Genomic DNA, 16,393 nt, shown 5'->3' with positions numbered 1-16,393 from the left:
CCAAAGCAACCTTAAACAAAAAAGCAAGGCCAGAGGCAATATAATATCCAATTTCAAACTACACAACAAATCCCATAATAACAAAAACAGTGATACAAGCATAAAAACAGACAGACCAATGGGACAGAATTGATACATAGAAACAAACCCATGCAACTATCGTGATCTGATTCTGGACAAAGGAGTCAAAAGTACACATGAGAGAAAACAAACAGTACTTGAAAAATTGGATATCCAATGACAGAACAATGAAATTAAATCCCTACCTCTCATTCTGTACAAAAATCTATTCCAAATGGATCAAAGACTTAGGTATAAGACTTGAACATCTGAAACTCCTAAAAGAAAACATACAGGGGCTGGGGATTTAGCTCAGCAGCATAAGCACCTGCCTTGCAAGCAGGCAGTCGTGAGTTTGATCCCTGGTACCGATAAAAAAGAAAAAAAGACCAAAAAAAAAAAAAAAAAAAAAAAAGAAAACATATGGAAAATATTGGCCACAGGGCATGGGAGAAGACTTCTTCAGCAGGACTACAATAGCACAGAAAATAGCAGGAATCAGCAAATGAAAATCCATCAAATTAAAAATTCTTTGCACAGTAAGAGAAACAAATAACAGAGCAAAGAGAGCCTACGGAATGGGAGAAAACCATTGCCAGCTACTTTTCCAACAGAGCATCAATATCTAAAATAGTTTTAACAAACCAGGCGTGATGGCTCATGCCTGTAATCCCAGCACTCGGGAAGCTGAGGCAGGAGGATAATTGCAAATTTGAGACTAGCCTACGCTACAAAGTAAGCTTAAGGCCAACCTGAACTGCCTAGAGAGACCCTGTCTCAAAAAGACAAAAAAAAAAAAAAATTAAGACAATAAAATTTCCCAGCCAATAAATGGACATACAAACTGAACAGACATGTCTCAAGGAAGCACAAAAGGCCAACAAATGTATGCAAAAATTTTTGACACCTTTAATACACAATCATGACTGCATTGAAATTTCATCTCACCCCAGTCAAAATGGCTATCAAGAATACAAAAAATAAAGGCAACTGAGGAAGACAAACACTTCTATACAGATGGCGAGAACATTAATGGCAATAAGTTTCTCAAAAACAAACAAACAAAAAAAATAGAGCTACCATCTCATCCAGCTAGCCCACGCTTTGGTATATATCCAAAGAAATTAAATTCAGCATACTACAGAGATACTTGAAAACACATGTTTATTGTGGCACAATTCACAATAGCCAAGATACGGAAACAACCCTATGCCCATGAACAGATGAATGGGTAAAGAAAACGTAGCATATATAACATAATGGAGACTCAACCATGAAGAACAAAATTTTTTCCTTTGGCTCAGGAGATCATCACATTGAACAAATTAAGCCAGACTTAGACAAATATCACATGTTCTCCCTAATAGGTAGATATTATTTCATGTTGTACATTAGACAATCTAGGTAAACAAATCAGAAATTTTTTGTTTGTATTTTTAAGATGACCACTAAGGTAACTTTATTAGAACAAATACATATAGTTTTGTATTCACACATGATTTTGAGCAACCCATTCACTACCAAAAATGTGACAGTAAATTTATGAATAATTGTTGCCAAAAACACTTAAAGGCATGATCTAATGCAATAATTAGAAATTATGAAAACATTAAAATTTCCTCCATTATCTACTTCGTCTTTCAAGAACTCCAGAACCCAACAAAATCCCTTTATTTGGCAATTTTTTGTAAAATTCAATAAAAATAGTATTTCCTGAAAATTTTTAAAGAAATAGGCACACAGGAAATAAGAAAATAAAAATATCCTTACTGTGGGCTTAATAACCAATACTAATGGGCCAGAAGAGGAAGACAAGATAAAGCCAGTATAATTTATAATAATTCTGGCTTATAATATGTTTCATTTATGAAGACTCAGATCTTGTGCATAATTATAGGCAAATATACTGACAATCTTTTGAAACTTCATGGAAATAAAATAGCCATTAGTGTATTTCACGATGATAAATTTTTGTCAACTTTTCTAAAAAGCCATCTGGGAAATTACCAACCTATTTGAGATTTATTGTGAATTTTTTGCCTTTATAGTTTACTGAGAGATGATGACTACTAGTTATTACCTTCAGTTATAACAACATATTAAAATACTGCTTTTATATAGAGAAACATTTATACAAGAATGCACAACTCTGTAACCCAGAAATACATTCTAAAAAGCCACATAAAAACCTGTGAATCAGCAGCAGGGCCAAGGAAAATGAAAGGTTTCTATTTCTCTCAGAGTCTATAACAAATAAAAGTTACTTCATGCCTGGAAAAAAGGAACACTCTAAAATTATACCCTAGTAGGCTACAAACATCATTAACAATGATTTTCCAGAGTTACATGTCATGTAATACACAAGGTCTACAAACTTCAAAAGGGTACAGACTCATTTAAAGATATCAACATGGTTTCTGCTCTAAGAGCAGAAAGAGAGAAGGGCTCTGGAAGAAAAAAGAAGTGTAGAATATAGAGGCATGTCTCTATTTGTAGGTGCATTACATAGAAATGTATCACGATACCAAGGTCCAGTACCGGTGGGCCTCTGGGTGGTAAGAAGGTGGAGGGGTACATGGAAAACAGTATGAGCTGAGACTCGCCAGAAGCCAACAGCCAGCAAATCACAAGGACCTCTGTGCTACAATCACAAAGAAATAGATACTGCCACACTTACACAGACTTGGAAGAAGACAGTCCAGGAGACAACGTGGTGCCAATTGTATGACCCAAAGAAATACACAGAAACAGGTAAGTTTTTAGGATTTTTGGTTGCCACATTTGTGGTCTGTTGGGAATCAAAGAAAATGATCTGCAGCCATCTAGCTATGCAAAATGTTTTGGAAACATCACTTTGCCAGGAAGTCAGGAGACTACCTATCTAAGAATCAACTAAACTAAACAGATACCAACTAAATGTCTGCCAAATACTGTAAGACAATCACTTTAGCAACGCGTATCTGCCAAAGCTTACTCACTGGGTTAATTCCTCATTGATGCTTGCCACAAATCCCGCAATGGAGTTCTGCCGGTTTATAATATCATGGAAACAATCGATACCAACGAACATTGTTTTCCGTAACTTCATTTTAAAGAAAAAGGTAGTGAATTGAGTTAGAATATAAACAAAACTTAATCATTAGATCAAACACAGACTATTAAATTCCACTAAACATAAATTAAGAGAGTATAATGAAATCATACATACATTTGTTTGCACCTTCCAGAGGGCTCCTCCCATCTTGCAGTTCATCTGCTGGGCAATCTTTGTAATAATGGTCATATAAGTTTTCTTAAACTCTAAGGTCTCTGCTAGTACACACTGGCTTGGAGTCGGGCATTTGATACACAGATATTTTTTTATTGCATCATACCTGTATTTCTCATTGTCAGGCAGTACACAAACTACCTTGAAAGCAAGCAAATGTTAAAGTCTTAAGACCATCTCAAGGTACAGTGCCAACAAACTAAAGTCTATTTAAGATAATACTGGAGTCTAAGAGGGTGGAGGGTCTAGAGTTACATTAGAGGGTGAAGGTGTGTACAAGAAAAATGCTGCAAACAGTCAATTCAGTAATGTGCACCAATTGCTTCAATTGAAAAATACTTTTTCCTGAGTATTCCATTTAGGGAACTTACCCAGGGGGTGACAAGGGTGTATTAGGGACATAGAAAGATACAGTATCAGGATAGTCATCACTTGCAGGGTGATCATTATATGTAGGGTACTTGCTAGTATCTTACTTTACTCAGTTAATTCTTTCAAGCACCCACTGATACAGCTACTATTCTGCCCATTTTACTGCTGAGAGAACAGGCTTGGAAACCACCTGACTTATAAGGCTTCAAAGATTGGGAAGGACCTCCAGCAAGCCCACCAAGCAGTTAGGAAAGATGGTTCCCACGTGGCCTGACCCTGACTTCAATAGACACCTCAGCAAAATGTAATTAACACGATGCCTGTAAGAAATTTCTGGTAGACGTTCTTTATCAGATTAAAGAACTTCTCACAACATATTAAGTTTTCTTACTTTCACTAGAAAAGGTGTGAAATTTCAATTGTATATGATCTGCACTTATTAAGAGAACTATTTCCCCATATTTCATTATATCAGTTATTTGTATTTTCCTGTAAGTTATTTCAATATTTCAGTTTACTAAGACACAGTAACTGTGTGTTCTTTGCACGTTTCTTTCATCTCCAGTGACTACACTAATGAACTCTACTGGCTCCTAATGTTTAACCTTAGTCTTTCATTTCTTCATTCTTGAGGATGTAAAAGTTAATATTTTCAAAGAACCAGTTTTAAACTTGTTGTTTTCCATATTGCCTCTGATTTTGCTTTGTTCCTTTTATTTGTTGCATCCATATTGTGGTTTCCCCTGTTCTGAGTGTTTTAAATTCAAGAATCTTGGCATGTTCAGAGTGTATAAGCCCATTATCTACTTGATTCATATAAATTTTGATGCATATATAGTACTTTCATAATCCTTACTTCTGAGGACTTGTTTTCTTTTTCTCCTTAATATTATTCTACCAGTTACTGCCTAGGAACCACCTAAAGTTTCAGCTTCTGGGATAACATAATCTCATCTCCTGGGAAGACACAGTCAAGCTGGATGACAGCATAGAAATATTCCTGCCTAAGACTCAATGGGTCTAAGAAGGCAATAATCACAGGGATTATGGCAAGAGGGAACTGAGGACTCAAATGATGCCAGCCACTGAGGCTGTATTTTCTCGTGGTTATTTATCCATCCCAGTGAATAAGGCGAGAGGATTTAAAGAGAATGACAGTCTCACAGATGAAATTCACTATGTTATAGAGGTATATCTGCATTTACTACAAGTTTAGTAAACCAATGGAAGCATCCTAAATTCTAAGATACATAAAAAATGTAGTTTTAAAACAACCATTACTGAATGCACAAATAATAAGCAGACACTTACCATGGTCGTTTGTGAGGTAACACATCTTTGTAATGTAGATATATAAGAGTTAGGGTCATCTACTGCTTGCCTAGAAAATAAATTTATTCTCAATATTCACAAGAGAATGAATAAAGAAACACAAATCTTTACCATAATGAATGAAATATAAGATGTCAAGATGTTAAATAAAACTAGAAGTTTATTTAAAGAAAAAAAAGAGACTTTTAGATTCATGTTCCCTTTGTAAGGGGCTTAGAAGTCACCACTCAGTCACAATACCAAGTAAAAAGCCCAACAGACTGACAAAAAAAAAATTGAACAATTCTTCTAGTATCCCTAATAGTGGTGAGGACACAGGGCAAACTGTTGCCTCCAAGATAGGAAAAACAGGTGAACATGGGGAGGAACATCTCACCTGAGCAGGAAGACTCGGAGAAAAGCTCCCAGGGAAATGGTTCCAGGACCAAACCAACCAACTTAAACTGTGATCGACACCCTGGAGGCTCCAAGTATACAACTGTGAGGATTAAAAACGCCAGGTTTTTAATCCTGACAGTCACCAAGAGGCCTCCACAGTTTGGCAAGATTTACCTGTAGGACAGAGGTCCAAGCCAGCCAGCAAGAAGCAAGCAGAGGGCAAGCAAGTGAATCTTCATCTGTATTCACAGCCACTCCCCATCAGCTGCATTACTGCCTGTCGCCGCCTGTCGCCACCTGTCAGATCAGCTGTGGTCTTAGACTCCCACAGGGAATACAAATGCTAGTGTGAACTACACTCAAGGGATCTAGGTTGCATGATCCTTATGAGAATCAAATGGCCGGTGATCCGAGCGAGAGCTGAAGGGGTAATGCTAGTCCTGGGGAGTGGCCACAAATACAGATGAGAGTTAATGGAGCAGTGGGACTACACAGAAAGTATAGTAAGTCAATTGCTTGCAGACTCATACCAAAACCCTATTAGTGAATGGCAAGTGACAAATTATACCTGTTGGCAGGCTATTTAGTAGAGCTAATGAGATGTATTTCAACTATACAGTTGCACCTGCTGGCATCTCAAAGTCAGAATCCAGTGCTTATTTCAGTCTGTGCATGGCCTGCCCATTATTTTATTTACCACTTCCATCTGTGCCTCAATCCCCCACTGTACACTTGTCTCAGTCACAGTTCTGGTAAGCCCACAGGCTAACCTTAGCCAAAAGAAAAAAAAAAAAAAGTCAAATGTCCCTGAAGAGCTTCTCTGAATAAGGAGAAAGACCCAAAGGTGATACAGTAAAAGACCCTAACACTGCCAACAAAAAGAAAGTGGCATTTAAAGCATGGTGTGGGTGCATATGCCTGTAATCCCAGCACTCAGGAGGCTGAGGCAGGAGGCCTGCCATGAGTTTGAGCCCAGTTTAGGCTACACAGTGAGTTCAAGGCCTGCCTGAACTATGTATGAGACCCTGTCTCAAAAAAAGAAAGAAAGCGGGGAGAGAGAGAGAGAGAGAGAGACAGAGAGACAGAGTAAAAGAAAGAGGGAAGGAGGGGGAAAGAAGGAAGGAAGGAAGGAAGAAAGGAAGGAAGGAAGGGACGGAGGTTGATTTAAAGTACCAAGAGTCTTTCTTAAATTATAGGTTCACTGCAACAAGTGATACACATTCTCCAAGCCTATTTGTGTAATGTGCAGTGAAGAGATACCCAACGAACCCATAAAACTTTCAAAACTGTTTTGCTGCATGAAGACCAAGTACCCTGCATTAAAAGATAGTCATTTGGAGCTGTGCAAAAGAAAAATGTGAACACAAAAAACAGAAGCAATTACTGAAGGCTACCTCTTGGTGAAGTCTCTGCTCTAACAGACTATTCTTAATAGCCGTGTTGCCGAGTTAAGCCCTTCACTCTGGGTAAAGAGTTGATTCCACCTGCTGCTAAGGACATTTGTCATTAACAAGTAGGAGAGCCTGTGGTTCAAGAGGTGGTACGTGTTTCTCTTTTTACTATAACTAGATGAATTGAAACAGAAGACACTGAGGCACAATTGTTAGAATTAATGAATCACTACGGTATGTAACCCAAGTTGAGTCTTATCAGTGTTGACAAAATAGTTGTTTTTGTGCAATATAATTTTCAGGACACACATGAGGATAAATTGTGTGTACTTTTGTTGCCAAACACAACCACAGTTGCAAAACTGTTCAAGTCTCTAAATGATTACAAGTCAGGAAAACTGAATTAGCCTTTTATGTTGGAGTATGCATAGACAGAGTGGTTGCCATGACTGGACAGCTTTTTTATTTTACTACTTAAGTCCAAGAGATTGCTTCCAAATGTGAGTCTACACACTATCATCCATTGAGAAATATTGGCTAGCAGAAAAATATCACCTTAATTTAAAGCATATCCTTTAAAATGTGAAGTTATAACCACATTAAAGTGCATGCCCTGAACTCGTATCTGTTGGCACAGCTCTGAGAAGAATGTGGAGCAGTCAAGTCCTCTCTAATACCTGAAGCAAGGGGGCTAATATGGATTCATTCAAAGTCAAATTGGAATTATGGGAATGATGACTGGACATTGGGATTTTTGACCTGTTCTAGAAATCAGCAGACATTTTGAAAGTGAGTGAGCCAGGTTTCTCCCAGCTAGTGCATGATGCCTACTTAGCTTTCACAAGACTTTGAGCACAAAAGACCCCTAAACTGGGAAGGAATGGACCTATTGCCCAACTGTGAATAATCCAGGTGAACTGACTTTGTGCTAGAAGAGGATCAACTGCTAGAGATCAAAAATGATGGACTTGAAAATATGTTAGAGGGAGACATGGTAATCCCAGCACTTGGGAGGCTGAGGCAGGAGGACTGACATTAGTTTGAGTCCAGACTGAAATGATATAGTAAGATTTAGTCTTAAACACACACATGAAAAATGTTTGAGACAACTTCAAATCTCCATTTATTCTGGATTAAAGTTCAGGTAAAATAGCCTACGATTGCCACAAAAAGCACTAAAAAGCCATCTTTCATTTCCAAAACACTATCCTACCTTTGTGAAAGAGAATTTTCTGCGGGGACAGCATCCAAAATGAGATTACCGAGTAGACTTGACACAAGCAACACACTGTCTCCCATCACGCTTAGAGGGGGTCACCCAGTTGCAGGAAAACATGCTCCAGGCTCCCACTGATTCTGCAGTATGCTAAGTCTGTATAATTACTTCATTATATATTACAATGTACTAGAAATAGCATGTACAATAAATGTAATGCACTTGAATCGTTCCAACCCAGCCCTCCTCCCTCTGCTCTGCCCCATCAGTGGAAAGCTGTCTTCCACAAAACTGGCCACTGGTGGCAAGAAGGCTTGGGACCACTGCTCTACAAAAAAAAAAATCAACCAGTTCTTCACAGAAGATGTCAGAAAAAATTTCCTGCTGCCCCTAACCAAGGGAAGAAAACATTCCCTTCTGAAATACTCCCAGAGCATTCTTTTCTTCCTAACAAGGCCTGTCTTCAGGAGAAAGTACTTAACTAATCCTAATCCACATGAGGAAAGGGAAATATAAACTCTAGTCAGTTCCAGCCTTCTATAAGGTAGAAAAGAAATACCCACATAGTATCAACCAGTTATCCTGTCCCACATAGCAAAGGAGTAAAATGTAAAACATTTATGAAGTTTACAGTCCAGGACACAATCTCACTAAGCAAATGAGAATTACAGGACTGCAGTTCCCTACACCTTACAGCCACATGATTAGAGGTCTATTTATAGCACATTCTTTTCCCACATGGTAAATCACATCTAGTCATGGGGAAAATTACAAGGCATACCAAAAGTTTAAAAAGTACACAAGTCAGGGGCTGGGAATTTAGCTCAGTGGCATAAGCACCGGCCTTGCAAGCACATGGTCGTGAGCTCAATCCCTGGTACCAAACAAACAAAATACACAAGACAGAGCAAACTTCAGAACCAGATAATAGAGGATGTTGGAATTATCAGAAATTTAATAAGATAAGGGGTTATGAAAAAGAAAAACCAGACAACTTTTTTAAAAAGCAGAAGTATCCCCTCTCCTCAATACTCCTTTTAAATTGAAAATTTTATTAATGTAATGTAGAAGTCAAAAGTAGATTAGTATATAAAACAAACTGTCTTTGTTTGTAGATGCCATGTCTATGAAAAAAATCTGAAAGAATCAACTCCTGAAACTAACAGGGGATTATAGCAAGGTTACAGGATACAATGTTAATATGCAAAAATCAATTGATTTCTTTATGCCAGCAATTAACAAAACAGAATTTGAGAAGAATTTAAAATATAGTATCATTTATATTAGCATCCATTCCCAAAATTTAATATTTAGGCATACATCAAAATAAGTATAAGATCAAGTGTGGGAAGCTATACTTTCTATGGAAATATACTTTAAAAGAACTAAAAGGACAAATATCCCATGTTAATGAATAGAAAGATGCTACTATCACAATCTCAGTTTTTCTGAATTTAACCTAAAGATGTAATATAACCCAGACAAAACTACAGCGAATTACTTTGTGGATATTGGCAAAAGGATTTTGAAAGATTGAAAGGAAAAGCAAAAGACTCAAAACAACCAGAATAGGGCCAGGGATTTAGTTCAGTGGCTCAAGCACTTGCCAGGTAATTGTGAGGTCGTGAGTTCAATCCCCAGTACCAAAAAACAAAAAACTCGACCAGTATAATATTGAAGAAAAACAAAGACCAAACTGTCCAATCTCAAGACTTGCTAGAAAACTACCCAGTGTGTGGTATTGGTAAGAGCATAAACAAATTGATCAGAGGTAAAGAATATAGCTAAAAACAGATTCGTGTAAATAGAGTCAAGGAACAAAGATGATACAATGAAGTAAAAATATTTTTTTTCAATAAAATGATCCTGGTGCCCATTGAACAACTTTATGTAAAAAAATAGATAAAAATTCTAGACAAACCTTAAACACTTCTCAAAAATTAATACAAAATGGACTCTAAACCTAAATATAACAAAAATATAGAACTCCTGGAGTTTTATAGGAGAAAACCTCCATGATTTTGTTATGGCAGGAACTTTGGGTATAATATCAAAGGTATGGTCCATGAAAAAATATCAGTAGAACTTCATTAAAATTAAAAATCACTGCTCTAGAAATGACATTGCCATGAAACTGAGAAGAAAAGCTACAAACTATGAGAAAATACTTGCAAAAGTCACACCTGATAAAAGACTATTATCCAAAACATACCAAGAACTCTTAAATCAGGCATGATGGTGCATACCACAATCCCAGCACTTGGGAGGCTGAGGCAGGGGGGATTCACCACAAATTCAAGGCCAGCCTGAACTACATAACAAGACCCTGTCACAAAAACAAAAACAAAGAAAAGAATTTGATCCCTGGTATCAAAAAAAAAAAACTCTTAAAACTAATGAACAACCTGATTCTTTTGTGTATTTTTGAGACAGGGTCTCACACTTTGTAGTTCAGGCTGGCCTCGTGCTCACTGTGCATTCCAGATGGCCTTGAGCTCATGATGATCTTCCTACCTCAGTTTCTTGAGTGCTAGATTACAGGAGTTTGCCATGATGTCCAGCAACAATCTGGTTTTAAATGAACCAAACACTTTAACAAACACCTTCCAAGGAAGATACTAAGATGAAGATAAATAAGTAAACATATGAAAAGAAGCTCCAGGACCAGCAATATAGCTCAGTGGCATAAGCAATTGCATTCCTTGGTATCTACTCAAAGGTGTTGAGAACCTATATCCACAGAAGCTTTATTCAAAACCATGAAAACTCAGAAGTAACCAAGATGTCCTTCAGTAGATGAATAGATAAACTGTAGTACATATATAGACAGTGGAATAGTATTCAGTACTAACAGTGCTGGGACGGGCACCATGACTCACACTTGTAATCCCAGCTACTCAGGAAGCTCAGGCAGGAGGCTACAAGTTCAAGACCAGCCTGGGTAACAGCGTTAGAATGCTTCAGGTACCTAACACACCTGAAACTCTGGGTTCAATCAGCAATATATAAAAGTGACTGAAAAAGGAGGAGGAAGAGGATGAAAGTGAAGACAGAGGAAGAAGAGGACAAAGAGGAAAGAAGAGGAAGGAAGAGGAAGACAGGCTAAATAGGAAGGAGGAGGAGAAAGAAAGAAAAAGGAGGGCAAGGGAAAAGGACTAGGGAGAGGGAAAAGAAGGGGAAGGGAGAAGAGAGGAGAGAAGGAGGGGAAAGGGGAATAGGAGGAAGAAGCGGGGGAGGAGGAAAGGGGACGTGGAGGATGAGGGCAGGAGGCGGAGAGATGAGCTGCCAAGCCGTGAAGAAACTTAGGTGGAAGAAACTTAGATGCACATTAGCTAAAAAAGCCAATCTGAAAAGGCTACATACTGTGTACTTCTAAGTACATGACATTCCAGGAGGCAAAACAGTGGAGACAATAAATGTACCACTCAGGCAAGGGAAGATAATGAGAACGTATGCACACCTGAAAGGCAAGGGGTATATGGGAAATCCCTACCTTCCTCTTCATTTGGCTCTGAACCTAAATTTGCTCTAAGAATTGAAGTCTCCTTTTAAAAAAAGAATTTTAATTTTTCAAAATATGATTGGGACCTAGTTCTTTATACTCTCCATTCAAATTGTTAATTCTCAGCCCCCCTGGTAAGCAGCTGTGCTGTGGCAGGCTGCGGCTGCCCCAGGGCGAGAACCACCAGCGTCTCCTGAGATCGGCGCTGCGCTGAAACTTAGGGTGCTGGGAAACCAAGCAATCAGCTCGCCTCCCTGATACATGGCCATGAGCCTACCAGTGCCAGGCTGAGAATCAAACATCCCATCTCCCCCCTCCCCCGCCCCGGTTAGCAAATGGGAGCCAAAGATCTGAGCATCTCTTGGGAGGCTGATCATATTCAATATAGCAAATAAGGGAGATTTCTTTCTACCATCTCTTTGAAGGCAAATGTTGTTTTCACTATTTTCTTTATTCTAATTAGTAGTATTGCTTGATTCAATGTTATTTTGATAAGTTATTTGATATGTTATTTTGACAGAACAACTATTGTGAAGATAAGGAGATATACTATGGAACCTATTACTGTTATTCTGGTAACCTGCTGTGAGGTTCTGCACCAATTTCACTGCACTGTCTAAACTGGCTTTGTTCCATCTTGTCCTGTTGCATTTTACTACCTTCAAAATAAAAGATTTTTAAAAATTGTTAATTTTCATGTCTTTTTCCACATGTCATAATAGCCACAAATCATAGAACACAAAATGACATTTTAATATTTGTTGCCTGGCAAAGATTAAACTTCATTTACAAGGTTTCAGAGCTTCATTAAATTATTCCTGAAAGTTAATGTTTCGGTGACTCCACACTTAGATTGCTAGCACATCTATCCGATTGTTTCAGCTTCACACTGGAAATAATTTCTGCTCTACTTACAAATATCCTTCGTCCCCAGTTACGCCCATGGGATCATTGACTCTTTTTAAATTGTGCTGTAAGGCTTTGGCTTGGAGCTCGTATTCCTTGGGGTAAAGTAGCACCCACTTATTTAGTGACTTTGCTGAAAGTAACCATGTACTTCTTGATTCTCTCATCCACTCTGCTAGCTCTTGGTTAACATCAAACTGGAAAAGAATTCAAGACGTAAAACATTTTATTGTTTTTAAATCAATTACTCAAGGTCCTTTTCCATTGTGTATCTGTGCTATTTCCAATTGAAAGCCCAAATAATGACTGGATTCAATACTTAAAACAGAATTAGTAAAACAGGAAATCTGTAATAGGTGTTAAGAAGTTTCAAGACTGTTAGAGTAGGACAACTCCCATAGTTTTAACTCCTAAGTAGGCAAACCAAAGCCCAAGGTAATAAACTATGAACTGTATCAACCAGAAACCACCAACTAACCTCCAGCTAGGATCCTCCCACCCTATCCAATTGAATATATTTTGTTTTACTTCCATGTCAGCCTATGTGAACTTGCCACCCAGACTGCTGGCATGGAGCTCTCAGAACTTCTGCTCTGAGTACTGACCAATTCATGAATCTATCTTTCCTCAAATACTGTTGAGACTTTCATCATCTACAGTTTTTCTTTTAACCCGGATTCCTGTATTTAACATTGTTTGATTCTAGTATTTGATCTGTAAGGGTACATTTGAAAGATTGATCTTCCAAAAATCTGTGAGCAAATATCCATAATACTAACTAGATAATAGTGTATCATGGCTTATTACATGCTGAGCACTTTATGCACATGATTATTCAATGTCTGTCTGCCCTCTCATATAGAAAAAAATACATGGTCTAAAAGGAGAGCAAGATTCAGTTATTCACATGGCCAAATCCATTTCATTTTGCAGGACTTATTTGATCCAACTATGACAAACACAACCTTGAATCCTTCTTACCGATTTCTTACGCTGGACTACTTTTACACCTCCCAAAACTCTTCCCAAGACGGACAAACAGTTGGTATCAAAACTCAGACTCCAGCATTGAAGGTCACTTTGTTCTGTCAAATTTCTGAAAATTAAAATATTTCCAGTGTGCTCAAACTAAATAAGAAAAAGCAGTTAGCTGAGGGCAATTTGTCTTGAACCAGAAGGTCATTATTGTTTGTCCCACAGATAAAACTCCCTGAAACACTGATATAATGTTGTCTTTTTTTCTCCTGTTCACACAAGCAACTGAGCCTCTGTTTCATTACCCACCCAACTTCTCTACCATTGCAATGGCTGAAAAATTAGAGTTGCTCCTCCTCCCAAAAAAAGAATTCCATTTTCTTTGAAACAGCCAATTTTTAATAGAAGAATTTGAGACGTCAAAGGGATAAACACAGGTCTTGACTTGAGTGCAACATGACACACAGGCATAAACACAGTCATAAAAGAAGCACTTACTTGTTTACGTTTCTAACAAAGTTTTCTGATTCTGTCTTCCTAACCTCAGGAGGCTGCTTCATTAATTTAGTCAAATTACCCATCTCGTTAGGTTTTTGCTCCACGTCATCTGGTAGCCCTTTAAAAATTCAAAAAATACAGCTGCACAGGTGAGAATAAACTTATATTTGAAAAGACTTAACTGTGGTATCAGAGGTGGGGCAGAGATCAACCAACCAATGTAGCAGATACAATTCTGGGTCAGGGAGACCTCTTTGAAAAGCTTGAACGTTTTCACAACTAAATCTGATTTGTGAAGAGGGGCTGCCTTCTTTAGAGACCACCTATGTCAGCAGTACCTGTCAGGTAGCAGAGCTCAGGAACCAGCAGTATAGGCTCAGGTGATATATTCCTCTGGCCCCTTCTCCACTTCCCTTGGCTGACCAAGAGTGGCTGATTTAAGTCAGTGATAATCTGATTATATTGCTGTTCGAAAGAAGCAAGAAATCTTCCATGACCATCAGCAAAACCAAAATAACATCACATAAATAGACACATATACTCGCTTAGGGAATTACATAAAGGCCCAGACACATGCTAGTGAGAGCTTTTCCCCCAGGCATAAGAATGTGTATATTCTTTTAAAATTGTCTTACTATCAATGTTCCAGGGATCATGCGATTGTTTTTCTTGTACATAGCCAAATGCTCTAGGGGTCACACAAAACATTCAAGTCATTGTGCTACCTTCCTCTAAATTGTATATACAGATGGGTGACAGACACTTAATATGTGGCTCTCACCAGGCTTGCCTTTAGAATTTCTAAAGCATACTGAAATTTTTAAAGAGGACTCTTACCTCAAAGGGATAGGGAGAAACCCAGCCACCTTTTAAATTTCCAATTACACATCTATTCCGATCCTTCTCCTGTATTATTGTCCCTACTTTCAGTCCCTGTTTCCAGCAAGACAAGACATTTGCAAAAAAGACAACAATAGATTCTCCACATAAAGTGTCGACTAAAGCCACAGAAACTATTCCTTCTACAAAGCAGGAGTTGCCACCACCCCTGACTGAGACAGGGTCTAGAACAGAATCTGACCATGATGAGTCAGTAGCAGAGCTCGAGGAGCAAAATTCAAATGAGCAACCACACAACAAGCCCAGCTAGCAGCAACAGCAGAAATCGATGAAGAACCAATAAGTAGATCAAAACAAAGTCAGAATAAGAGAACTCATGGAAGCTTAAGTCCAAACTAGGTCTTTAGCAGGTTACAGGGGTTACTAGAGTCAATATGTGCGAACATAATATCCTTTTTGTCACCACAAAACCAGATGTCTACTAGAGCCCAGCTTCATATACCTACACAGTTTTGAGGGAAGTCAAGATTTAGGATTTATCTCAGCAAGTACAGTTAGCAGGTGCCAAGAAATTCAAAGTTGTCTAAACATTCATGAACACATAGAGACTCCAACTGTACAATAGGAAAAGGTTGATGAAACAGATGTGAAAGTTAATGGCATAGAATTGGTATGTCATAAGAAAATGTTTCCAGGGCAGAGGTGGTCTAAGCCCTGAAGTCATGACACTACAAGTCTATTAGAAAACTGACAATGTAACCATCTGAAAGGACTTTTTCTTCTGGGTTTTTTCTGGTTTTGCTTTTGGGGGATTTGTTTGTTTGTTTTGATGTTCCTAAGTATAACTGCATCTTGGTTTGAAATTTGTCCTGTTTCTATCGCTAGTAAAGTTATGATTTATTGGATGGAAAAAAGTAACAGAACTGGGTGCAATTCTTGAACAAAGTACCTTCCTTCCAAACAAAACAGTGACCCTTCCTAGACTCTTCCATGCTGCCTGCGACGAGGTCCTTGCCTATGATAACTTATAACGCGAATTCTAGCATCATTTGTCCTTCAAACACATGAAAAGTTCCCACCTTAAACAAGAAGCTTTCAAATCCCGTGTTCACAGCTATTCTTCTTAAGTTGAGTACTATCTTCTACTCTTATGATATTAATGCAGGTTGCATTTTTTTCTTATAGTGGAGATAGCTTTTTAAAGGCAGCTGGGATCTAGCCCTGTTTCCCTGTCCTAGAGCCTTCTTGTGGCATATGATTATTAATATGCACCTTGCAACTTCAGGAAAACATATCAGGTCCAAAACAACCCCCACGCCAGCTCCTCCAGACTCTCCCATCACAGAAAATGATGCCACCATCCACTCATTCCCTCACGTGAAGCCAAAGGGTTATACTATCCTCTTACTGTCACTCAAAAGACCCAGACCAGTATCATCTACCCAAAACCCTTTTAACAACCTCCCCACTGAATTCCTGCCTCCGGTTTTTACGTATACATGGCCCATTCTCTACATTAGATAAGTGATAATTGTAAAAGACCTTCTTAAGTCATCTACATCACACCATTTGATAATAAAATTCAGTTTAACTCAGTGCACAAAATTTTACATAAGATCTTAAGATAGGCAAATAAGAGAACTGTGCTGATAACT

General features: G+C 38.2%; 1 protein-coding gene and 1 pseudogene across 2 annotated transcripts in view; one reads left to right on the top strand and one right to left on the bottom strand.

Moving 5' to 3' along the window:
* The window catches only part of LOC100734945 (piwi-like protein 3), a 39,950-nt gene that overhangs the window by 8,396 nt on the left and 15,161 nt on the right, over positions 1-16,393 (bottom strand). For both annotated transcript variants that reach the window (XM_063225782.1, XM_063225783.1), the window contains exons 10-16: positions 14,237-14,363; positions 13,899-14,016; positions 13,407-13,521; positions 12,435-12,622; positions 5,012-5,081; positions 3,269-3,469; positions 3,039-3,142 (exon numbers count right to left, since the gene is read on the bottom strand). In XM_063225782.1, coding sequence (XP_063081852.1) covers positions 3,039-3,142; positions 3,269-3,469; positions 5,012-5,081; positions 12,435-12,622; positions 13,407-13,521; positions 13,899-14,016; positions 14,237-14,363 — 923 coding nt within the window. The remainder of the gene's footprint in view (positions 1-3,038; positions 3,143-3,268; positions 3,470-5,011; positions 5,082-12,434; positions 12,623-13,406; positions 13,522-13,898; positions 14,017-14,236; positions 14,364-16,393) is intronic.
* Positions 14,553-15,464, top strand: LOC106025253 (nascent polypeptide-associated complex subunit alpha-like; annotated as a pseudogene).

Source organism: Cavia porcellus, unplaced genomic scaffold, assembly GCF_034190915.1.
Source record: "Cavia porcellus strain 051 isolate PalLab524CR breed Dunkin Hartley unplaced genomic scaffold, mCavPor4.1 scaffold_16, whole genome shotgun sequence".
In the NCBI taxonomy this organism is placed as follows: domain Eukaryota; kingdom Metazoa; phylum Chordata; class Mammalia; order Rodentia; family Caviidae; genus Cavia; species Cavia porcellus.
This window is presented reverse-complemented; position numbering and strand designations above follow the sequence as displayed.